This window comes from Neofelis nebulosa, chromosome 4 (assembly GCF_028018385.1).
Source record: "Neofelis nebulosa isolate mNeoNeb1 chromosome 4, mNeoNeb1.pri, whole genome shotgun sequence".
Taxonomy (NCBI): Eukaryota; Metazoa; Chordata; class Mammalia; order Carnivora; family Felidae; genus Neofelis; species Neofelis nebulosa.
In genome coordinates, this window is record NC_080785.1 from 106,582,735 (window position 1) to 106,607,837 (window position 25,103).

The 25,103-nt window shown below is 51.1% G+C and overlaps 1 protein-coding gene and 1 long non-coding RNA gene across 3 annotated transcripts; one reads left to right on the plus strand and one right to left on the minus strand.

Annotated features, from left to right (window-relative positions):
• The first annotated feature begins 100 nt into the window (after positions 1-100).
• On the plus strand, positions 101-3,163 carry LOC131509651 (uncharacterized). The gene is made up of 2 exons (XR_009260629.1): positions 101-376; positions 689-3,163. It is a non-coding gene; the product is annotated as an uncharacterized LOC131509651 (long non-coding RNA).
• A 4,439-nt stretch (positions 3,164-7,602) lies between these two features.
• On the minus strand, positions 7,603-23,202 carry C4H7orf57 (chromosome 4 C7orf57 homolog). Of its 2 annotated transcripts, XM_058725625.1 has the most exons (10): positions 23,104-23,202; positions 22,341-22,508; positions 22,062-22,099; positions 17,996-18,181; positions 16,249-16,360; positions 15,239-15,392; positions 13,708-13,805; positions 11,829-12,046; positions 9,810-9,824; positions 7,603-7,805 (listed from the first exon to the last, which is right to left on the minus strand). In XM_058725625.1, the coding sequence occupies exons 4-8, from the start codon at positions 18,138-18,140 to the stop codon at positions 11,830-11,832; spliced, it is 726 nt and encodes a 241-aa protein (XP_058581608.1). In that variant the 5' UTR covers positions 18,141-18,181; positions 22,062-22,099; positions 22,341-22,508; positions 23,104-23,202; the 3' UTR covers positions 7,603-7,805; positions 9,810-9,824; position 11,829. The 2 variants fall into 2 exon arrangements, with proteins under 2 accessions (XP_058581608.1, XP_058581607.1); XM_058725624.1 differs by lacking the exon at positions 22,062-22,099.
• Positions 23,203-25,103: the final 1,901 nt, after the last annotated feature.

Genomic DNA, 25,103 nt, shown 5'->3' on the forward strand with positions numbered 1-25,103 from the left:
TCATTAAGCCGCTCTGCCGTGAAGATAACCCCTTGTCAATCTTGAAGAGCAAACAGCAGAGGTTATCCAGCGGCAAATGGGCTTGTGCGAGACGGGGCAGACCAATTACCAGTGCGGCAAGCAAACTATGCCCACCGAGCAAACCCGAACTCAGAGCCCGCTCCCAGAGGACGCGGGGTGGGAGGGGCTGCTTTGAAGGAATGTTCACTGGAGGGAAATGAGAGGCAGGTGGCCTCTCCTAGGCTGCAGGTGATGGTGGAGGTGGCCTCTCATTGGCTGGCGGCTGTTGCCAGGTAGAGAGGAAATCTTCCTTCTTCCTTCCGCGTGGACTCTGCAGGATGAGGCCAGTGGTCCTGACCTCCGTGGAGGAGCCCAGGTCTGTAGGGGTTGCCCCACCCCCAGCTCCAAAGCCACCGGGGAGAAATAACACGCGGAACCAGCCCTGGGTGGGGTGGTGTCAGGAAACGGGGGCGGGGGGGTGCCCAGGCCATGTCCGCTGTGGTCCGTTAATCTCTCCAGTCCCTGATCTGGATTTTCTTCTGAGACTCTGGGTTGTGGGAGCTCGCTAGTAACTGGGCAAAGCCAGGAGATGCTGGCGCAAGAAAGGAAATGACTCATTCGGTCGGCAGCCTAGACTGCAGGGCCTGGCAGCAGCCAAGACTGCGGGCTGACCCGAGCTGCCCTGCAGGTGGCCTGCACAGGCATCCAGCGCCCGAGAGCTCGGTGCCTGAGGATCTCTGGCGCAGCGCACAGCCGTGGCCCGATGACCACGCTGCACCTGACCTGGAAAGTCAAATACCCAGGACATACCCAGTCAAGGGAATGCCCGGTGAATGCGACAGACCAGAAATGAGATTGTGACCGTCTCTAAACCACACCTGAAAGCCCCGCCCACTGCGAGGCCACCCCCGGGCGCCTCCGGGCGGCGCTGCTACAGGCCAAGATGCCACGGACACACAGGCCAGCCCCGAGGGCCTTGGACTTGTGCACAGAAGTGCTCTGAGCGGCCTCTCCCTGAAGCAGTCATGCCGCAAAGGCCACTGACGACGAATGACACCCACTCCTGGCGGACTGGCCAAGGAGTCATTCCACACCATTCAAAGTCCCCCACAAGGAGCTGAGTATGTTGCAGAACCATTTGCGGAGGCTGGCTTTTGCTGTTGGGTACCACTTCCCAAGTGCAAGTGCCAGCCACCCTTCCTCCCATCTCAGCAGCTCTCCAGCATCCTAGAGGGCTCAGAGGGTAGAAACCTCAGAGAAGGGAGAACGGTGTTCTTCAGACAGCTGGCAGGCCCCACGGCAGGCCGTGGAACAATGTTGTGGGTCACAACCAGCGTTCTGATTGTCGATGGGGAAGAATGGAGAAGAAAAGCATCTCCACTCCCGCGTGGAGGAGGCAGGTACCTCTGTGTTGCACAGTGTGGCCCCCAGAACATTTGTAGGTGGCCCCGGACACCAGCTGGATGCTACCAGCTGATATGGTCTTGGCCTCTTTGTCTTTACCTGTATAAGGGCCACTTGTCTCCTAAGGGGGTATTCTGAGCAGAAAAGCCAGGGCCTCCGGGAACTGTCCAACCTGGACCCCAAACACGAGGGGCAAACATGTGCCCCCAACGTCAGCCCGCCCGCTTGCTGCTACACAGCTCTGTCCGCACTCAGTTTTCCACACACCCTTCTTCCCATTCCATCCAGGAATCGTAGGAGTTACTTTCTTAACTGGCGCTCAGCACACCTTACAGCCCACAGTGACCGTCCCCTCGTCTCAGTCTATCAGATGGGAAACATGCCCCAGATAGATCTCTGTTGTGTATAAGCCACAATGTCTGTGGCATTTTTGCAAGGGCAGCTCGATAGGGTAAGTTAAAGTTGTCAGGAATAATTACAAAAGGGTGTCTTGTAGCCTTTGCCCCATTGCCCCCGTGGGGACATTGTGAGGATCCACCCAGGGTTTGACATTAACACAACCCACAAGTGCCCCCTTCACATTGCCGCACGTTTTCTCACACTCGTATTCGTGTTGTGCTTCTATACAGCTTTGTCACATGTGTGACATCGCCACAGTTGAGATGATGAACTGTCAGTTACCGAAAGAACCCCCATGGTGCCCTATCCCCACCCCTACCCCAATCCCCAAAACCGTTAAGCCCTAGTACCTGCTAATCTGCCCTCAATTTCTAAGATCTCATTTTTTTTAATTAAAAAAAATTTTTTTAACGTTTATTCATTTTCGAAAGACAGACTGTAAGGGGGGAGGGGGAGAGAGAGAGACAGAATCTGAAGCAGGCTCCAGGCTCTGAGCTGTCAGCACAGAGCCCAATGCAGGGCTCGAACCCACAAACCGTGAGACACACCTGAGCTGAAGTCGGATGCTTAACTGACTGAGCCACCCAGGCGCCCCTTTTTTAAAATTTCTTAATGTTTATTTATTTTTGAGAGAGACAGGCAGACAGAGTATGGGTGGGGGAGGGCAGAGAGAGAGGGAGACACAGAATCCAAAGCAGGCTTCAGGATCTGAGCTGTCAGCCCAGAGCCTGACATGGGGCTCGAACCTGTGAACTTCAAGATTGTGACCTGAGCCGAAGTCGGACTCTCAACAGACTGAGTCACCCAGGTGCCCCTGAACTGGCTTTTTCTACTCAGAATTCGCTGAAGATTTGTCCACAGTGTATGTATTAGTAGTTGGTTCTGGGAAAATTAATAAAAGGAAACTGCATTCAGAATAGAGTCTGATGGACAGCAGGGGGCGCTCTCACACCCTACCGCTAGTTACCAGTTCCAGACCCAACAGGAAAAGTGGCACCTTGCATCCGGGTACTACTTTAGCTACTACCTTTACTGTCTCAGTGGGAGGAAGGAACACCGCCGGCCCCCGCCATCCCCCCAACAGCCCAGCCAATGAGAAGCAGGCATAGCCCAGCCAATGCGTGAAAGTCTCAGCTCAGCCAATGAGAAGCCACTAAATTTTGAGCTCGCAGTTTATTCTAATGCACTTCTTGTTATCACAGCCTTCCCAAATTCGCTTGCCTTTGTGAGAGTGGTCCTCTCCTTCGTTTTGCAGATTCACCTCTGGTTCTGCATGAAGCTTGGTTGTCACAGAGTGCATTTCTCTGCTATTCCTAAATAAACCCATTTTACTACTCAAAAAACAAACAAAAAAATGGCAGTTTTATGTTTAAAGGCAACAGTTGTTTTTTACCGAGCATTGTGCCCTGATGCGGACTATCCTCTTTAACCAATCGCACCCTGAAAGACAGCCAGGCTGTTTCCAGTGTAGGCTACGAAGAATAAAGCTGCTGTGAAATTTCACGTACAGGTATCTTGTGTGTGTGTGTGCGTGAACATACATTTTCATTTCCCTGGGATAAATACCAAGAGTGCAATTGCTAGGCTGTATGGTAATTACACATTTAGTTGTACAAGAAACTGCCAAATTGTTTCCTGCGGTGGCTGTAATATTTTGCACTTTGCCAGCAATGGATGTGAAATCCACTGTCTCCACATCCTCACCAGTATTTGCTGTTGTAATTATTTTTTACCTAGCCATTCTGATCATTGTACATTGATCTCTCATGGTTTTTACTTTGCACTCTCCTGGTGGCTAATAGTGTTGAGCACCTTTTGATGTGCTTACGACATCTGTATACCCTCTTTGGGGAAGTATTCGTTCGTGTCTTTCCCTCAATTTTTAATGGATTGTTTGGAGGGTTTGTTGTTTGGTTATTCTTGTCGAGATTTTTAGTGCTCTTTGTACATTCTAGATGCAAGTTCTCTGTTGGATAGATCATCTGCAAACATTGCGAATATCTTCTCCCAGTCTGTAGCTTGTTTTTTGTTTTTATTTTGTTTCATATTTTGTCCTCTTCATATGAGCTTTCACAGCGAAGAATTCTTTTTAATTTTGATGAGATCAGTTTATCAGTTTTCTCTTTTCATTCTTTTGCTGTCAAGTCTAAAAGTGATTTGCCTTGCCCTAGATCCTGAGGACTTTGCCTGTGTTTTTCTTTAAAGTTTTATTGTTTTATGTTCTACATCTTAGTTCATGATCTATTTTTATTATTTATTTATTTTTAATTTTTTAAGATGTTTATTTTCAAGAGAGAGAGAGAGAGACAGAGCACAAGTGGGGGAGGGGGAGAGAGAGAGACAGAGAGAGAGAGAGAGAGTCACAGAATCCCAAGCTGACCTGAACCAAAGTCAGATGCTTAACCGACTGAGCCACCCAGGCACCCCTCATGACCCATTTTTAAACATCATGATTTGGTGACTCTGGCTTTTGGGTTTTTGTGGGTTTTGTCTATGGATGGACAGTGGCTCCAGAACCTGTTGTCGAAAAGACTGTCCTATGGCACTGAATTTCCTTTGTTCTTTTGACAGAAGTTAGTGCAGCGTATTTGTGTGTGGGCCTACTTCTGGATTTTCTGTTCTCTTCTAATCAATCATCTGTGTGTCTCTCCCTTTCTGTCAATGCTGCAGTATTTGGATTACTGTAACTACATAGTAGACGTTAATATTGGGTAGAGTGATTTTCCTGCTTGATTCTTCTTTTTCAAGATTGTTTCAGCCATGGGACGCCTGGGAGGCTCAGTCGGTTGAGCGTCCAGTTTTGGCTCAGGTCATGATCTCATGGTTCGTGGGTTCGAGCCCCTCATCAGGCTCTGTGCTGTCATTGCAGAGCCTGGAGCCTGCTTCGGATACTCTGTCCCCCCTCTCTCACTCTGCCCCCCCTCAAAAATAAACATTTTTTCAAGAGGTTGTTTCAGCCATTCTAAGCCCTCTGCATTTCCATATAGCTTTTAGAATAAGCTTGTCTATATCTGCAAAAATACACCCTGGGAGTTGGATAGGGATTGTCCTAAACCTATAGGCCAGCTGGGTCCTGGCAAAGCCAGGACTCAGCTCCTCCTGAGTCCCTTCAGCTCCTAGTTTGCGGATGGTTTTATCATGAAAGAGTATTGTATTTTCTTTTCAGATGATTTTTCTGGGTGAATTATGATGATCATAATAATGATGATCATGTTTTTTTCCCCTTCATTCTATTAAGGTACTTTATTACATTGATCGATTTTCGTATGTTGCATCAACTTTGCATTCCTGGAGTCAGTCCCACTTGGTCATGTCATAGAATTCTTTCAATATGCTGGCAGATTTGCTTTGAAACTTATTTTTTGGGCTTTTTTTTTTTTTTTTTGAGGATTTTTCAGTAATTTGTTCATTACTTTCTTGTGATGTCTTTATCCGCCTTAAGTATCAGGATATTCCTGGCCTCATAGGATGAGTTAGGGAGTGTTTTCTCTTCCATTTTTGACAGAAATTGAGAAGGATTGGTTTTAATTCTCTAAATGACTTTTAGCATTTATAAGTAAAGACATCCTGCTTTGGGCTTTTCTTTGATTGGACAGTTTTGGTTTTTGGGGTTTGTTGTTGTTTCGTTTTGTTTTGTTTTTGTTACTGATTCAGTCTCTTGTTATAGATCTGTCCAGATTCTCATTTCTTCTTGAGTCAGTTTGGTAATATGCACACTTCATCCTGATTATCTCATTCGTCGGAGCACAGAATTGCCTTAGTATTCTCTTATAGTCCTTTTATTTCTATAGTGTTAACGATGTCTCACTTTTATTTTTCATTTTAGTGATGAGCGTCTTCTCTTTGTCTTAGCCAGTCTACTAAAGGGCTGGCAACTTTTCAAAGAATGAGCTTCAGTTTTGTTGATTCTATTGTTTTGTTGTTCTCTGGTTCGTTTATATCTGCCCTAATCTCTTTTGTTTCATTCCCTCTGCCAGCTTTGGGTTTAGTTTGCTCATCTCCTGGTTCCCTGAGATAGTAAAGTCAGGTTGTTGATTTGAGATCTTTCTTTTCTTTTCTCTGTCTCTTTGATTTGAGATCTTTATTACTATTTAATGCAGGCATTGCAGCTATAAATATCCCTCTGAGCCCTGCCTTCACGGCATCCCATACTTTTTTTTTTTTTTTATGTTTATTTATTTTTGAGACAGAGAGAGACAAAGCATGAATGGGGGAGGGTCAGAGAGAGGGAGACACAGAATCTGAAACTGGCTCCAGGCTCTGAGCTGTCAGCACAGAGCCCGATGCGGGGCTCGAACTCACGGACCGCGAGATCATGACCTGAGCCGAAGTCGGACGCTTAACCGACTGAGCCACCCAGGCGCCCCCATCCCATATGTTTTTGTATGTTGTGGTTTTATTTCATTCATTTCTAAGTATTTTCTAATTTCCCTGTGATGTCCTCTTTGACCTGTCAGTCACTTCCCAATGTGTTAATTTCTGCATAATTGTGAAATACCCAGTTTTCCTTCTGTTATTGATTTCCATTATTCCTTTCTATTATTGATTCTAATGTGGTTATAGAACATAATTTGCCTGACCTCCCACACAGTTGAAAATCTACATATAAGTTTCTCCCAAAAGGCTTAACTACTAACAGCCTACTGTTAACCAAAAGTCTGACCCATAACATCAACAGTCGACGAACACGTTTTGTACGTTCTATGGATCACATACTGTGTTCTTACAGGACAGTAAGCTAGAGAAGAGAAAACTAAATGAAGAAAATCATAAGGAAGAGAGAACACATCTGTAATGCTGTCCTGTAGAATGTCCACCTGTCAGTGGACCCGCACAGTTCAAGTCCAGGTTGTTTCAGGGTTGACTGTCCCATTTTTACTCCATATGACCAGCCATCCACACTGTCTCATGCTCACACATTTCCCTATGGAAATGTTTCCTCAGTTTGCTCACACAGCACAGATGCCCAGCTAAGTATCTCGTTTGAAGAACTACAGTTCTAGGTGCATCTGGGAGGCTCAGTCAGTTGAGCATCTGACTCTTGATTTCCGCTCAGGTCATGATCTCACGGTTTGTGAGTTCGAGCCCCGCATCGGGCTCTGTGCTGACAGAGCAGAGCCTGCTTGGGATTCTCTCTCTGCCCCTCCCCTGCTCACACTTTCTCTCTCCCTCTTTCTTTCTCAAAATAAATAAATAAAACTTTATAAAACCACATTGCAATGCTAATTACTTACATGTAGCAGTCGCAAAATTTATAAAATAATAAAATTCAGTCTGATTAGTTAAAAAACCATTGTTAAAACTACTAAGTTAAATATTAAAATGAGACATAGTTTTACTTAAATGATACAAAATAATAAATGTGTAATATGAATTTCAGCCTATGCAAAAAAGATTAGCAAACATTTTAAACTGGCATATGATATGATGCTTTCACATCAGGTGTTTACAACTTTAAGGCATAATGATAGTAGTAATTTTTTCTTAGTGTAAACTGTCACAATATTCTCAAGTTTTTTTTGAAACAGAGAATATCATCTCTATAGGTATTACAGGACCAAATAATGGAAAAGACTGTGAGTTTCTTCTAGTTAAGGGTCTAAATAGGTTGACTTCAATAGAAATGTCACTAATGGAGACTCACACAGGAGCAGGTGAGGTCAGATGCTGATGGGTTGAGGGTGGGGGGGGGGGGGGGGAAGGGGTTGGTTCCAAGACACTGGGACACCCCAGGCCAGTGAGACGCAGCGTCCCCAAGCCCCGTGATTCACATCCCAGAGAAATACAGGAAGCGACACCCAACATTGGTACCATCTATGCAACAGTGACACCCAATCGGCTAGAAGGTAACTTAGTTCATAAGAATCTATGCTCGTCAAATATAGCAGGAGCCTCAGAAGTATAGTTGTGATGCAGTCACATCTTTTTCAGCCATCAGAAAATGATCGCAGGGGCTTATTTGAGCTCTCCTGGTACGGATGCCAATGGAGATGTGGTCGCCCCTGCAATGCAAAAAGGGAAGAGATGAGTTGATGGGGAAAAGAGCAATAAAGATCACATTTTTTGTAAATTAAGAAGTTTTTTAAGGAAAAATTTTTTAAATTTTTTTTGAGAGAATTTTTTTTTAAGTTTATTTATTTTGGGGTGGGGGGAGGGGTAGAGAGAGAGGGAGACACAGAATCCAAAGCTGGCTCCAGGCTCCGAGCTGTCGGCACAGAGCCTGACGTGGGACTTGAACTCATGAACCACGAGATCATGACCTGAACCGAAGTCGGACGCTTCGCCAACTTAGCCACCTGGGCGCCCCTGTATATTAAGAAATTTAACCTATTAATTTTAACTAAACGAAAGCACATTTTGGGGCTCCTGGGTGGCTCAGTCGGTTTAAGTGTCCAATTCTTGGTTTGGGCTCTGGTCATAATCTCCTGGTTCATGGGATCAAGCCTCATGTCAGGCTCTGTACTGACAGTGTGGAGCCTGCTTGGGATTCTCTCTCCCTCTCTCTCTCTGTACCTCCCCCACTTGCTCTCTATCTCTCTCAAAATAAATAAAAACAAACTTAAAAAAATAAAGAAAGCACATGTTTCTGTACCTACTTTTGAAAACTACTCCTGACATCTACATAAAAATGTAACGCATGGTCCCACCCACAAGCCAAGCACAAGTCATACGAGAAACCTCCCGTCTGCAGCCCGTGCACCGCTGGACAAGGGCAGGGGCCCCGTCCACCTTCTGGTCTGTGTCCCCGTGTGCTGAAAAGGCCTGCGGACACTGACAGAAATGTGTTGAGCTGAACTTGAAGGGAAGGAGCGGGCAGGACGAAGGGTCCCTGTGCTTCCCCGGCCCCAGAGGACACGGCCTGGCTCCTTCCTTTGCACCAAGTGCCTTCAGCAATGCTGGCTCTTTCAAACTAGAAATCTGGGCCAGCAGCGATGGGCCAGCTTTCCAGCACACCAAAGACACACCTAGAACGGCTGCAAAAATTGCAGTAAGGAAAAAAAAAAAAAAAAAGCATCAGTAAGAAGCCTGGCTGAGATCCAGAAAGAGCCAGGCTCTCAGTGGAGGGCTTTCCGGTCAGAGGGAAAAGGCAAGTTCTGGGTTGGCTGTTGCGGTTGATCAAGTTAAAAGCCAAGACCGACAGGAGAAGAAATAGGAACCAGAAGAGAAGGGCCCGGGGCACGGGAGATTCTGGTGGGGACAGGAGCCTCAGCGACCCAGGGGCAGGGAGGCAGGGGCACCCAGTCACAGGTGACAAGGGCTGTGTGGCTTCCCCAGCCTTTCTGTTCCTCTGAGATCAGATGATGATGGGGGGGGGGGCGGCGGGGTGGTGGCAGGGAAGGGGTTGGTTTCCCCTTTCTCTACTTTAAGCACAGGGATGATGTAGCACGTGCCATGATTTGTTTCCTGATAGAAAAGTTTATAAACTCGTGCTAATATCAGGCGAGAATTCCTTGACTGGATCATCTATTTCACTGGCAGTAAAGTAAGTTCCACCTACTGAAGGCAGTGCAGAAAGACCATGACAATCATCCTGCTATATCGCTGGTGGGGGGGGGGGGGGGACCTGTGAACCTGCCGCCCATGCGGGAGCCCCCCTGCGCCCCCACCGCCCAGGGCCAGGTCATTCCTGTCCCATTATCGAGACCTCTGTCACCGTGTGTAACCAAGCGGGTCTCTGGACTAAACCAGGGCGTCAATCAATATCTCTCTCTCTCTCTCTCTCTCTCTCTCTCTCTCTCTCTTGTCTTGGAGAATGCGCATAAGACAACAAAAGAATCTTGCCGGACTTGCTCCTTCTCTTTGTGCCCCCAAAGTGTGTTCCCAGGACGCTGATTTTTAAGTGTCGCTGGCGCTCCCTTGCGGTAAGAACACATGCAGTTCGGAGAAGGACGGCCCGGCTGCCCAGAAACTTCAGCTTCAGAGCTAACTACTTCCGTCCATCGATATTTTTGTGTGGGGGACACTTTTCATATTTGGGCGCACTCGGTTTCTCTAGAAGTACTCACTTGGAGAAGGAGAATCTGTAACAAAGAACAAGTACAGGAGTTCAATTTAGTCAAAGAGAGTTGGTACTAAATGAATTAGCACTTTGGGGGGCACCTGGGTGGCTCAGTGGGTTAAGCGTCTGACTCTTGATTTTGGCTCAGGTCGTGATCTCATGGTTTGTGATTTCAAGTCCCACATCCAGCTCTGTGGTGACAGTATGGAGCCTGCTTGGGATTCTCTCTCTCTCTCTCTCTCTCTCTCTCTCTCTCTCTCTGCACTTCCCCCCACTCGCACTCTCTCCCTCTCAAAAATAAATTTTAAAAGCATTAGTACTTTAAATTTTTTTAATGTTTATTTATTTTTGAGAGAGAGACAGAGCATGGGCAGAGAGAGAGGGAGACACAGAATGCGAAGCAGGCTTCAGGCTCTGAGATGTCGGCACAGAGCCCACATGGGGCTTGAACTCACGAACCGTGAGATCATGACCTGAGCTGAAATCAGACGCTTAACTAACTGAGCCACCCAGGTGCCCCAAGAATTAATACTTTAAATAATGACTTAGAAGACTTCGTAAAAGGCTGTATCACTGAAAACACTAAGCCACAGAACACAACCAGCATGGAAAAGTTCGAAAGTGCACTTTTTATTGGCATCAAATGTGAACCTGTCACACATCCATTTTACGACGCAGAGAAGACACGTCATCAATAGAAGTGGCCGGGCCCCTGTGGTGGGGGCACGAAGCAGGTGCACGGACAGCATCCCCTCACGTGGGGTCTGTCGGGAGTGGCTACCCTCAGAGTAAGGGACTGGCCGGCAAAGGCAGGCAGAGACCTTGCTGACAAACATACACATAAAGCACTTCAGATGCTTGTAGAGACATAACACATCTCCTTCCTTCTTAGCCAAAGAAATGAAGCCTCAAGAGAAAAAAACAAGCTGCCTACAGGCAAATGGCCAATAATCACCAAGCCACAGAAAGTAAACAATACCCGATGGGCTTTACGATGGATGTAGCCAAAACTAAGACTAATTCCACTCGTCGCTATGACTGGTAAAAATCAAAACTAATATAATATTTGGAACATCTAATTACAGGGACACTTCCAAACTATTCAGAATTTAATAACAAAGTTTAAGAAATGTGGATAATGGGGGGGGGGGGTTTACACCTGGGTGGCTCAGTCGGTTAAGCGTCTGACTTTGGCTCAGGTCATGATCTCACAGTCTGTGAGTTGAAGCCCCACATTGGGCTCTGTACTGACAGCTTAGAGCCTGGAGCCTGCTTTGGATTCTGTGTCTCCCCCTCTCTTTGCCCCTTCCCCACGTATACTCTGTCTCTCTTTCTCGCTCAAAAATAAACACTAAAAAAAATTTTTTTTAAATAAAAAGAATTAAAAAAAAAAGAAATGTGGATAAGAGAATAATTTCAAGTATGAACCATGAGTTCTGTGTACAGACCTGAGGGCTTCTTATGAACCTGCCCCAAAGGGGACCGGCTGTCTACACAGAAGTTCACGCATCATAGGGGCCAGGATCTTAGATCCAAGGACACTAAATGTGATATCGTTTGGTATCTTATTTGTCTGTGTGTATGTGACGTATCGAAAGATTTGAAATGAAAAGAAAACATAAAGGGACACCTGGATGGTTCAGTGAGTTAAGTCTCTGACTCTTGATTTCGGCTCAGGTCATGATCTCAAGGTTCGTGGGTTTGAGCCCCGCGTCGGGCTCTACACTGACAGTGGAGCCCTGCCTGGGATTCTCTCTCTCCGTCTCTCTCTGCCCCTCCCTTGCTCTCTCTCTCCGTCTCTCTCAAAGCCACAGCGATCATGACTCATGCGATTCGCGTGAATAAAGAGGAGAAAAGCAAAACCTGTACAATCCTCCTGAGTATGTGTGACCTCCACGCTTCTGTAGGATTTTACGTGGTGTTTAGATTACTCAGCTCGAGATCCAAAATGAGAAAAGAAAAAGCCCGAGGGGCTGTCCCAAGGAACAGAAACCACAGCAGACAGGGACTGCGGGGTGCACTTCACCTTAAGCGTCCTCGGAGCCCTCGAGCATCTCCGGGTCTGGGTTCGGGCCTCCACCCTGGAGCCCTCCGGGGTCTTGCGCAGACGTGGACGGTGGGGCTGCTCCCGGTGTCCGCAGGGCCCTCCCGTCTGAGTCAGCTCGTTGCTGCAACCACTCATCCTTGTACCCATTGCTGATAAGTTTGGAAAAGTTGGTGGGTGAACTGGTTTTTTGCCCGGGCCTCAAAAAGAGAGAAATTAGTGCCAAACTTCAGTACAAAGGTTAATGACAATCCAGAACAGTCCACAGTGAGCATACTGCTAATAACTTGGATATGTTATCGCCCCTTAAAACCCAACAGGGATAATTCTCTGTCCCTCTCTCTGCCTCTGTCTCTCTCTCTCTCTCTCTCTCTCTCTCTCTCCTTTCTCAGTCTCAATGTCTCTCTCCCCGTGTTCAGCATAAGAAAATACACTTGGTGGGCACTTGGGTGGCTCAGAGCGCAGTTAATCATCCAACTTCAGCTCAGGTCATGATCTCACGGTTCATGAGTTCAAGCCCCGTGTCGGGCTCTGCGCTGACAGCTCGGAGCCTGGAGCCTGCTTGGGATTCTGCGTCTCCCTCTCTCTCTGCCCCTCCCCCATTAGTATTCTGTCTCCCTCGCTCTCAAAAATGAACAGATGTTAGAAAGAATTTTTTTTAAGGCAAACGCACTTGCTATCATCCCTGTATGTGCCGAGAGCCTGCAGAATCCACCTTCCACCACCTGTCTTCAGGACATCCAAGTAGAAAACTAATGATGCTGCTTTTCACAGGGACGAAAACTTCACACCCCCCTCCCCTGGTCATGACGGGTTGCCCGGACTCTACCATTTCTTTCACAAATGATCGCTTTCTAAATGAGGTCTTCCTTGACGTTAATGGTCATCTGCTGGTCGAGCCCCTGGCTGGTTGACACAGTGGAGCCTATGGCTCCTGGCCTCGGGGTCGAGAGTTCGAGCCCCACGTTGGGTGTAGAGATTGCTTAAATAAATAAACTCCAAAAACAAAAGATGATCTACCACTCTCTGCACAGCTTTGCCTTCTATCTGCCATTAAGCCAGCGACTGCACGTTCGCGGGTCTCACCTACGCTGAAGAGTGGTGGGGGCCTTGGACGTGGATGGAGTCGGACAGGTGACACAGGTCACCTGCTCTCTCTGAGCCTCGGGCTCCTAACCTGCAAATCGCTCTGTGGTGAAGGGTATTAACAGTGTCCCCCACCCTCTAAGTATATATTTTCTCCACCCCCAGTGTCAGCGTGGTGCTCTCAGGTCTGTCCTGCTGTTTATCTCCCACGGGACCGGAGGCTGCAGGAGGAACCAGTCGGATAACTGGTGACGTGACTTCTGGCACTAACTGGGGTTCTGCCGGCCATGCACAGTCAGAGCACCCACCGCCAGCTGCGGACACGGGGTCCAGGCCTTGGTGACAGATAAAGTCAGGATGGGACAACAGACTCATGTAAGGCTGATGGCCCCGAATTTAAAAGGCGAGCCTTGCTGAGGACAGGGTCCCCAGGGGCGTCTCGGGCAGGACACAGGCTCACGGAGACAGAACCACTGGTTGGAGAAGTTCGGCACCCACACGGCGAAGACGTGGATGGGGACGGCTGTGCTCCACAGGGCCACGACGGATGTCAGGGGGGGACCAGCGAACGAGGAGCCCAGCGGGCGAGGCCGGGCTATGGGGCGTGACATCAACGTCGTGTCTCCGACACGCGTTGCCAGGAAGGCAACATCATTAGGCCGCCACCAGCCCAGTGCCTTGTTGCCATCATTGTCACTTTGTCCCCCAGACGGAGCACCGAAGAGACCAAACCTGAACCTGACCCAGACAGCACTCGTTCTGTCCGTGCACTTACATGGGAGGGAAGGACAGTCTGCTTCCTGCAGGCTCTTTGGGGCCAAGCGGGGTCCCCACTTTGCTCGGGTACTTGGAGTTGATGGCTGGTAGCCGCACCTGTTGAGGGAAAACAGGAGAAGGAGACTCACAGACGGTGGAGAAGGACCGCCTATGAGCGTGGTCATTACGTCACCGGCCACACAACTCGACAAAAGTCCCATAAAACGGTTACGTCGTGGAGACTCTCCGTGATTCGGCAGCAGTTGCCGGGCCTGGCTGCAAAGGGCCTTGGGAGTGTGGGAGCCACGGACCGTCTCTGCGCCCTGATGGTGGTGGAGGTAATACAATGGGTGCATTTGTCAAAACTCCTGGAACGGTGCTCGGCAAAAAGGTGTAGATTAGATTGTAACGAAATAGGGGAAAATGCTACGGGAAAACAGAAAAAAATGAACAGAGAAACAAGGACGCCCACAAACCCAGGGACGTATTGCAAACATTCACAGGAAGACAAGGGGGGGCCTTTGGGAACGACGAGACACGATCCTGCAGGTGTGTGAGACCCCATAATGCTGGCCGTCCACGGGTGACATTTTGGCCGAAATATTGTCTCCTGTCTGCCACATGTCAACTCCGCGTCCCACCCAGATCCACGCCCGGAGGCCCAGAGGGGAAGAGCGGGGGAACAGCCAGGCCCTCACCAGAGGCTGGGGTTGGACACTCGTCAAATCCAGCACAACCTACTAGGTTCACTTGGTGGCTCACGCCCGTCCACGTTCAAGGTCTTACTCTAGCCGTGCCAAAGGCCTGCGGGCTGTGGGCGGTTCCGGCAAGCTGTGCACGGAAGCAAAGTGAAGATACAGGGCTGCTGTCCGGGTGGTCCCTGACGGGCGCCCGTCCCCCTGGCTGTCACCCGCACCTCGCACACAGCTTCCGTCAATGGCTCCAGAGATGACCCCGCCTGATGGGGGGCTGTGCGGCCTTTAGCATTTCAAAGGTCCCCTAAACCTGTGCTGTGGCACCCAGAGATCCTAAAAACAGTCCACATCGGGGCACCTTGGGGGCTCAGTCGGTTAAGCGTCCCACTCTTGATTTCAGCTCGGGTCTTGATTTCAGCTCGGGTCTTGATTTCACCGTTTGTGAGTTCCAGCCCCGCATCGGGCTCTGTGCTGACAGTGCAGAGGCTGCTTGGGATTCTCTCCCTCTCTCTCTGCCCACCGCCGCCCCCCCCCCCCCCCCCCGCCGCCAAAATAAATAAATAAATAAATAAATAATTTTTTAAAAAATCCAGGGACACCTGGGTGGCTCAGTCAGTTAAACGTCCTACTTCAGTTCAGGTCAGGATCTCACGGTTCGTGGGTTCTGGCCCCGTGTCGGGCTCTGTGCTGACAGCCTGCTTCGGATTCTGTGTCTCCCTCTCTCTCTGCCCCTCCCCTCTCTCAAAATAATAAACATTTAACACACAGAACCATGAACGAGACACACAGTCATCGGCTACATGGCTTATTCAGGGAGCCGCAAGCAGGGGGACGCTGCTGTCAGAACCCAGTCACCTTTTTTTTCTCCTCACGTTCCTCCGCCTCCCTCTGCCAGACGGTTTTCACGTCAAAGTCGAAAGGCCCTCTCCTGGACTCATAGTTACCGTTGTTCTGATCGGGGTTAAACTCTTCATACACCATGTAATCCGGCATGGAGATGGCAGGGATCCTGCAGAAACAGGTGGGAGCACCCAGCCTGGTACCACTTCCTTGCCCCCCTCCTTTCTTCCTCCCCTCCCCCCTCCTCTTCCTGTCCATCTCCCTCCCTCCCCTCTCCCTCTTTCCCTCCCCCTGCCTCCTCCTTTCTTCCTCCCCTCCCCCTCCTCTTCCTGTCCATCTCCCTCCCTCCCCTCTCCCTCTTTCCCTCCCCCTCCCTCCTCCTTTCTTCCTCCCCTCCCCCCTCCTCTTCCTGTCCATCTCCCTCCCTCCCCTCTCCTTCTTTCCCTCCCCCTCCCTCCTCCTTTCTTCCTCCCCTCCCCTCCTCTTCCTGTCCATCTCCCTCCCTCCCCTCTCCCTCTTTCCCTCCCCCTGCCTCCTCCTTTCTTCCTCCCCTCCCCCCTCCTCTTCCTGTCCATCTCCCTCCCTCCCCTCTCCCTCTTTCCCTCCCCTCTCCCTCCTCCTTTCTTCCTCCCCTCCCTCTCCTCTTCCTGTCCATCTCCCTCCCTCCCCCTCCCTCCCCTCTCCTTCAGGCAGGCTTGGGGGACTCTGTGATCACTTATGCCACACCCCTGCCCAACTGTGGACTGCCTCAGCACCTGGCAGGCTTAGTTGGTTAAGCATCAGACTTTGGCTCAGGTCATGATCTCATGGTCCATGGGTTTGAGCCCCACATCGGACTCTGTGCTGACAGCTCTGAGCCTGGAGTCTGCTTGGGATTCTCTCTTTCTCTCCCCCCGCCCCTGCTCAATCTCTCTTTCTCTCAAAATAAATACACAAACCTTAAAAATAAATAAATGAATGAATGAAATGCACAGTGAGCTACCCTCTCGCTACAGAGATGGCCCAGGAGGCCTTGGGATACTCACTGCCTCTGCTCGGCCGTGGGCGGCTTGCTGTGGTGAATGTACCAGTCTGGCAGGGAGTACGCAACCGGGGAGGCTTTCCTGGTCCCGGCCACCACCAGGTGCTTCAGCAGATCTCAGAGCCAAAAAGACGCAGCTGTGAGCACACAGGTCACCATTGACAGCGGTGTGTGTGTGGGGGGGGGGGGGGGCCCTGTGACTTCCAGGGTCACCTCTGCGCTCTCAGGTGGGCAGGACTGTGCCTGGTCCCCCCCTGCCGGTGCACGTGCCCAGATGTGCGCCCCTCCCCTCAAATCCTGCCCAGCTACTGAGCTGGCACCCATGTGTGCCGACATCCACCATCCCAGGTGACATCCGTGGGGACACGGGGACTGCGGGCTGGCTGCCCCCCTCACCTACCCCTGCACAGTCTGACTGCTCTCCGTGGCTGTGCAGCTGTCCTCGCAGACTTCCCAGGGAACGTGGGTGAGGGGAGCCGGTAATCAGGGCCTCCCCTTGGAGTCCCGGGACAGGGACAGAGCCTGAGACCCACCCTGCTCCCGAACCCCCTGCCTTGCTGGGGGCCCAAAGGGGTCAACAGGAAGGCGGAGACGGCGGGGGGTGGGGGTGGGGGTGGGGTCTGGCCCTGCTTGCTCCTGAGCCAGCTGTCACTGATTGCTTAGGATCCGTAGGGAATGTTTAGCACTTTATGTCGCTTTTGGTTTTCAGATATTTCAGATTAGGGGAAAGCGGCAGGAACAGCATGGATTCCTCTTGGCCTCCTCCAGATGCTCGTGTCTCATTTCACCTTTGCTGCCTCCCTCTCTCCCTCCCTCTTCCTCCCCCCCGCCCCCATTGGTATTGTCACTGTCCCTGCTGTTTGGGGGCAGTTAGGGACCCCCTCGCAGACCTGAGGGCGGCAGGCTCTAGAGGACAGTTGTCACATGATCCCAGCCCACGATCCTCACCAGGAAGTCAGTGCACACGCGACTGTCTTGTCTAACCTGCATACCCATCCAGATTGTGCTGGCTATCCTACTGACTTTCCCTAAACCAGTGGCAGGGGAGTGGGGAGCGGGGTGGAAGGACATCACAGTCCTGTCCCGGCCTTGCATGGAGCGAGTGGAATGGATTGTTCTGGACTTTTCTAAAGCCTTTCGGGGCTGACCCCTGCCCCTGCTCGACAGTCTCTGAGCATGACCAGGCAGTATTTCTCGGACAAATCACAGGTCGAGGCAGACGTTCCCCACCATCGCCGCAGACTCCTGTGTAGGGTCTTTGTTATTGAAAACACATTAGAACCCGGGACGAAGGCAATGAGGATAAGCCGTGGGAATGGGCCCTGGGAATGGGCCACAGGTATGGGCCACGGGAATGGGCCACGGGAAGGAGCCACGGGAATGGGCCACGGGAATGGGCCGTGGGAATGGGTACTGGGCACGCTGGAGAGCCGGCTGTCCCCACAAGGCCATCGAAGTCGCAGGGACACACCTTCTGCGAGTGACAATGACATGGGGCAGGTAACCCCTGCAAAGGTGCCTCTCACAAGCCAGTTCTGCACATTCGGTCTCGTCAATGCTGTCGTCAGCAGTGGGCACATCCTGCGGGTTACACAAGCCCCGCGCTGCGTCCGCCACCCCTGGCGTCCCAAGGCTTTGGGCAGAACTTCTAGGTTCTTCAGCAACATATTTACATGGAGGAAAGGGTGACCAGCGCGACCCAATCCCCTTGTCCACGCAGCAGGGACCCTGGGCGTGCGTAGGGTTCTTACCGGGCCGGCCGCCTCGCTTCGCGAGCTTCACATACTCCGAGTCAGTTTCCTTGATCCAGTACCTGCGCGGCCCCAGCAGGTGCCCGTTGGGAGGCTCACTCAAGTCACTGAGGCCGGGGATCTGGGAAGCCGGGGGGGCGTCCATGGGCTTCTCAGACCGCTTCACGGGAAGGTGGTAATACCAGTCTGGAGGAGAGGGGCCGGAAGCCCGCTTGTTACCCAGAGTTCAAGTTGGTGTGCCCCACTGCCCACAACATAGCCATGCCAGGGAGAGCATCTCACCCTCCATAGGGCACCAGCATGGGAGAATCCACCATGGGACATTTGCACAGGAGAAACCACCACAGGAATCAGCACAGGAGACACCGCCACAGGACATTTGCACAGGAGACACCATCACAGGAGACCAGGGGGGAGAAAATGCTCTCTTTCGAATGCCTGCGCTGAGGTTGTGTGGGTTAAGCTGCTGATCCCACCCAAAGGAAGATCTCCCTCTATGAGGCCCTGCTGTTCCTCTGCTACAGGCTGCACATCTGCTCCAAAGAGGTAGAAACAGGGTGTCCTCCAAGGTACCAGATCCCCTCCTGTGTGTCCCCTGCTCTCTCTCCTCTGTGGAACTGGCAGTAAACTGCATTTCTGGATATACTGGGGAATACACATTCCCGCAAAGTTCACACTCACTTAAAACACTGCAGGCCAGTGTCCGGGACATGTGGCCAGTGCTGGCCAAGATCTGTTGAACTCAGTATACTAAAGACGCTGAGATACAAACCCATCACAGCAGCAGCAGCCTCAGAGAGCGAGGCCAGCAGCCTGACAGGAGCAGGAAGAGGCAGGACCGGGCCCCGTGGGGAGCCCCCCCCCCACCTCCCACGTCCCACGCCCTGGGGCCGGAGCCCAGGTGGGCCACCTCTCAGACGTGGGAACCCCAGCACATAAACCTCTCTGCTCCCTTCATCTGCGTTGAGGCCACAGTGGGGCCCCACGAGCGAGAAGTCACAAGTGCGAGGGGACAAGCAGAAGCCAGGACCTCAGCCAGGCAGCCACGTGTTACGGAAGACCTCCTCAGACTGCGCGCACATGAGGTGGCTGAGCCTAGCTCCCAGGAAAACTTAAGTGGGTCCCACAGAGTTGGAGCGTGGTGACCAAGGACCAAGGGGACAGGAGGTGCGGCACTGCACGGATGAACCAGAGGAGAAGGAAGGCAGCCCGCTGTCTGCCCTTCCTCCCTTCCTCGGTCTGAACCCCACAAGCCACGGGGCCCCTAAGTGGGCGCAGGAGCTGAGGGCGTCCAGGACGGCCCTGCCAGGCACGAGAGGTGGGGGCGGAACCCCAGAGACCTTCAGTGACCAGGGTCCACCTATGATCCCGCAGCGAGAAGACATTGGGGACACCCGGACTACGGGTGCTTCAGGTGACTCTGCAGCAGAAACGGATTAGTCCAAATGTAAGAAAAAATATCCCTGCTGATTGAAAACTTGGGAAACAAAGTGAAGGAAGAATGTAACATACAACAGATGCCATTAATGTGACACACGCGACTCGTACATTTACGAGCACTTATTGGAATGCGCTGTCACAGATTCATGACCTTCAGGGTCTAACACAGTGCCAGGCTCCCAACAGGTGTGATGAATAATAGTATGTGTCACCTAGGCTGGGCCGTGGTGCCCAGATTTTTGGTCAAATGTTTTCTAGATGCTTCTGTGAAGATATTTTTCAGATGAGATTCACATTTACATTAGTGGACTCTGATTAAAGCAGATCGCCCTCCATAATGTGGGTGGGCCACATCTAACCAGTGGAAGGCTTTAAGAGAAAAAGACTGAGGTCTTCCAGGGGGAGGGAGGAATTTTACAGCTCTTCCCTGCAGATTCTATGTGAGCTGGTTCCTCTTTCAAGATAGATGATAGATAGATGATAGATAGATAGATAGATAGATAGATAGATAGATAGACAGACAGACGTCCTATTGGTTCTGTTGCTCTGGAGAACTCTAATACAGTAGGAGCACAGGAAAACCGTGTTGAAGAAGTTGATTCATGTAACACACAAGGAGCTCACGAATGATTGTCTTCTAAAGGTAAGAGCTTACACATCCGATTTCCACCTGTAACTAAAGCTGGGTTCACTGCATCAAAACGAATGATGTTTAAACATAACAAAAATTAATGTCTAAAGGACAGTAATGAGCTGAATCAACATGATGCTTTTGAGAATGGAAGAAAGCACTGGGAAAGGTCTAAAGAATGGAGCAGAAGCTCACAGATCATTGGAGCTTTAGGAGGAAGCGCAAAGAAGCTTCCTACACTCATCATATTCTGCTCAAAAATTTTCTCCTTTAGAAGGAAGGCACGCACTCTTTGCTTTATTTTTCCTCTCTGTGTTTTGATTACTAATTAATCCACAGGGAACAGTGTACCTTCCGGTTCTCATTACTGAAAGCTTCGGGCAGGCACTGAATCACTCCAGTAGGGCATTTATAACTGAGCAAAGGAGCACACACACCACACATACACACACACACAGTGAAAACAATGAGAGCTGTCTTGTAACTTCCATCACTTAGAAATTATTAGTACTTGTATAGCAATTACTATCATTACTAAGGTGATCAATTACTATCATTTGGATTTCTTTGTTTCTTTTTTTCTTTTTTAACCACCAGGTTGGGTATCATGCAGGTCTTTTTTTTTTTTTAAGCAGCTCTTTTTATTCATTTTTATTTTTTACAGAGAGCACAAGCAGAGGAGAGGAGCAGAGAGAGAGAGAGAGAGAGAGAGCGAATCTTAAGCAGGCTCCGCGCTCAGCACAGAGCCCAACACACGGCTCGGTTCCACGATCCTGGGGATCCTGAGCTCAACTGACTGAGCCACCCAGGCACCCCTCCCTGACTCCCCACCTGCAGGACAGGAGCACCTCATGTTATCAATAAGGAGAAGGCAGACAGGGGCTCTGACACCCAAGACCAGGGGCTGTCAGACTTCTAGTCACACACAGGGCAGGATTACGTGCCCACTTAGCCCCGCAGACGGCCATATTCCCGCTTTTGGGCTGGGGCCGCCTTGCAGAGCAGGGGTTAAAGCCTGGGCAGAGGAGCCCCCGTGGGAGGTGCAATCCTGGGCTAGTGTGAGGTCTATCAATAAGGGTTAATGACACCTTGTCAAGTCATTTTGAGGTTAAGGGTCAGTGTATAAAAGTGCTGAGGATGTTACCTGTCATTTGTCAGTGTCCACTGGTGTTGTGCATACAGGGGAAGCCACTAAGGCTTGGAGAAGTCACATATAGGCTGAGAGCCAACGGAGGCAAAGAGGAACCTGTCAGCCCTCCCCCCAAAACACACACCCATGTGCCCAGCACAGCCACGGTGTCACCAAAAGCAGTCAGATCTCACAAGCTCATTTAGAAATGCCACGGCCAGGCTTCCTAACACCTCTGAGCAGATGTGAGTGAGGCAGGTGACTGCCAGCTCCCACCCTGTGGCTCCCAGCGGAGCATCAAATCCTCTTGTCCAGCCTTTCATCCCGCCCTCACAAAAGGGGGAGAACCCTCACAAAAGGGGGAGAAATCGGGCCCTAGGTGGCTCAGTCAGTTAAGGGCCAACCTCGGCCCAGGTCATGATCTTGAGGTGCTTGTGTTCGAGCCCTGAGTCGGGCTCTGTGCTGACAGCTCGGAGCCTGGAGCCTGCTTCGGATCCTGTGTCTCCCTCTCTCTCTGCCCCTCCCCTGCTCACACTCTGTCTCTCTCTCTCTCTCTCTCTCTCTCAAAAATAAACATTAAACAAAATTTTTAAAAAGGGGGGATCAAAACAAGAGGCCCAGACAGACCACAGCATGCACCTCTTTTTCCTCCTGTTCCGCCCAGCTTCAAACCCTGCTGAGTGAGAAGCCCCACTGCCCCACCAGCCTCCACCAAATTCTTATTTTCTGCGTCCAGCACGTAAATGTGGAGACGATTAAAGTACTATCGGGAGATGGGTGGTGAGATAGGAAGTCCCTGGATCAACACTGGAGGAAGCAGCTTACCAACGGTCAAACCATTTACAGGAAAATTGCAGAGATCTTACCCCCCAGCAGCTGAGACAACACTGGGAAACCTGGTTTTCTTTTGTCGAAAATAAAGAAAACGAAGACTAGCTGTGTTTTTGCTTCCCCGCCCCCCCTTTTCTTTTAATGTCTCCCTTTAAGCTGCTTTGACCCTGGGGCACAGAAGCAGCTCTCTTTGAGGGTATCCCGTTAGTTTCACCCCAGCCCCACGTGCCCACACGCTCAGGACGCTGGGCTGGGGGCCAGCCCTCCCTCCGCAGAGCGAACACGAACGCGGGCTCTGTTAGCTGGACACTCACCGCAGGGAGCATAGCGGCTGGCGGCGCCCTGCAGCTCCTTGTTTGTGTTCCTCATGCGGGCCTACAGGCGACAGGCTGGACCAGGTGACCACGGGTGAGGAGGGAACCGCCCCTGGTGCTGACTGTAGAGGCCACTTCCGAGGGACTGCCCTCTCCGTCCACCTCCACCTGACAGGTATGCAGGCTCTCGTCATTAAGGAAGGGCATACACGACCCCATGCAGCAGGGGCATGTGCATGCTGGTATACAGCAGGAGCACATCCATGCCTTGTATACATCAGGGGCACATGCATGCTGGTATACAACAGGAGCACCTCATCAGGGGCACGTGCACGCAGGTACACAGCAGGGGCACGTTCACGCAGGCACACAACAGGGGACATCAGGTGACAGCCGGTACGCATCAGGAGGCCATCCACACAGGTATACAGCAGGGGCATACACACTCTCGTATACACAGGAGCATATCCATGCCAGGTATACAGCAGAGGGAAGTCTGTGTCCGGTACTAAGCAGGGGCACACGACACGGGTACACAGCAGGAGTTTATCCACACGGGTATACAGCAGGGGCACGACGACACGGGTATACAGCAGGAGCACATCCACGCCGTCGGGTATACAGCAGGGGCACGTCCATGCGGGTACACAGCTGGGCAGCGTGTGATCGCGTGGCGGCGGGACTCATGCAGGTGGCCGGGTGCTCTCCGGGCACGGGGTGACAGGTGGCCCCCGCCCCGCCCCCTGCCTCCCGCCCCGCTCACCCGCCCGCCGAGGGTCTCCCTGAATGCTGTGCGCACCGCCGGAGACGACTCTGCCCACGGGCGGCTGGGGCCAGCGTAGCCCAGCCCACACTCCCAGCGGGCGCGAAACCACAACAACATGCGTCGTCCCGGCAACGCCCCGGCGGCCAACCGGTGGGCGCGGCGGGAGCGCCCGCAGCCAGTCGGAGAAGCCAGGGGGGAAGCGGCCGGCCAATCAAGACCAGGGGCGGAGCGCGGGCCCCTGTCAACCGCCGAGACCCGGCAGGGGCGGAGCCAGGACGGGGAGGGGGGGCGGGGGCGGGGGCTGCGGTTGGGGGCGGGGCCGCGCAGCTGGAGGGCAAGGCCTGCCACCTGGTCGGTCGCCCAGGTGCTCCACCCCAGGGAGTTTCCACAAAAAACTAGACCGAGATTTGCTTGTCAATCTCCCGTTTATTTAATGCATTTGTAAAACCAGGAGGAATAGGGGCGCCTGGCTGGCTCAGTGGGAAGAATATGCGACTCTTGATCTCCTGGTTGTGAGCTTGAGCCCCACGTTGGGTGTAGAGATTACTAAAAAAATAAACTTAAAAAAATAAAAATAAATAAGAGGACGAATAAGTGCCTGGGAAAACGGCAAAGAGCCATTTCTGCTAACCGCCTATGGGTAGTGAAATGATCATGTAAAAGTCCTTCCCCATACCTTCTGTGTTTGAGAGAATTCCTGTTTGGCAAATTGAAAGACACTTTTTAAAAAGCACTTGGCCACGTTTCCGCCACAGAGCGTTCAGGTTTCTGCGGAACACGTGACCCCAGTGCGAACGCCCCGCCTGGATTTGGGGTCTGCACAGGTGCGCGCGCTGGGACTGACTCTCGGTGGCGACAAGGTAATTCTTGTGACCGGAGCGAACCCTGAGTGCGGTTCACCAGCTCTCAGGTAATGTGATGAATTTTCAGGGTGTGCAGCCCGCCCGGTCATGCGGGTAATCCAGACTTGGCGTTGCGTTGTCAAATGTTTGCTCCACTGTGCGCAGAGACCAAGAGTGACAGGGGCCTCCTTTTACTTGTCACAGCATCGTGTGCCGAGGGGATTGTAAGGGTCAAGAGAAGGTTGTTTTTGAGAGTAGTTGATCGTAATACGCCTGAAACGAATTCAACACTGTTAACTACCCTGGAACTAAAAATTTTAAAGTTTTAGAAATAGGCGTGCCGGGGATCTCAGAGGGTTAAGCACCTGACTTCTGCTCAGGTCATGATCTTGCAGTTTGTGGGTTCAAGCGTCTCAGAGCCTGGACAGCTCAGAGCCTGGAGCCTGATGCAGATTCTGTGTCTCTCTCTCTCTCTGCCCCTTCCCTGCTTGTGCTCTGTCTCTCTCTCTCTCAAAAATAAACATTAAAGAGCAAAAAAATTATATATATATATATATATAAATTTAAAAATAACCCGGGGCGCCTGGGTGGCGCAGTCGGTTAAGCGTCCGACTTCAGCCAGGTCACGATCTCGCGGTCCGTGAGTTCGAGCCCCGCGTCAGGCTCTGGGCTGATGGCTCGGAGCCTGGAGCCTGTTTCCGATTCTGTGTCTCCCTCTCTCTCTGCCCCTCCCCCGTTCATGCTCTGTCTCTCTCTGTCCCAAAAATAAATAAAAAATGTTGAAAAAAAAAAAAAATTAAAAAAAAAAAAAAAATAACCCATAGATAAGTAAGTAAATAATAGTTGATCCTAGTAACTGCAGGGGTCCTGACTAGCCAGTATCTTTGTCTGTTTAAAATTTTTTTAATGTTTATTTATTTTTGAGAGAGAGAGAGAGAGAGAGAGACAGAGCATGAGTGGGGGAGGGGCAGAGAGAGATGGAGACACAGAATCCGAAGCAGGCTCCGGGCTCTGAGCTGTCAGCACAGAGCCAATGCAGGGCTCGAACTCACAAACAGTGAGATCATGACCTGAACCGAAGTCGGACGCCCAAGTGACTAAGCCACCCAGGCGTCCCAAGTTGTATTATTATATAGTCTATCAGAAACCAATGTT

Excerpts from the sequence above, each read along its gene's own strand:
- C4H7orf57 (XM_058725624.1), bottom strand. The coding sequence starts at position 22,395 with ATGAGGAACACAAACAAGGAGCTGCAGGGCGCCGCCAGCCGCTATGCT. Across the intron at positions 13,806-15,238 it reads AACGTGAGGAGAAAAAAAAG|GTGCGGCTACCAGCCATCAA; the intron begins GTGACTGGGTTC and ends TTCCCTCAACAG. Across the intron at positions 12,047-13,707 it reads AGACTGTCCTTCCCTCCCAT|GCCCGGGCAAAAAACCAGTT; the intron begins GTAAGTGCACGG and ends TCTCTTTTTGAG.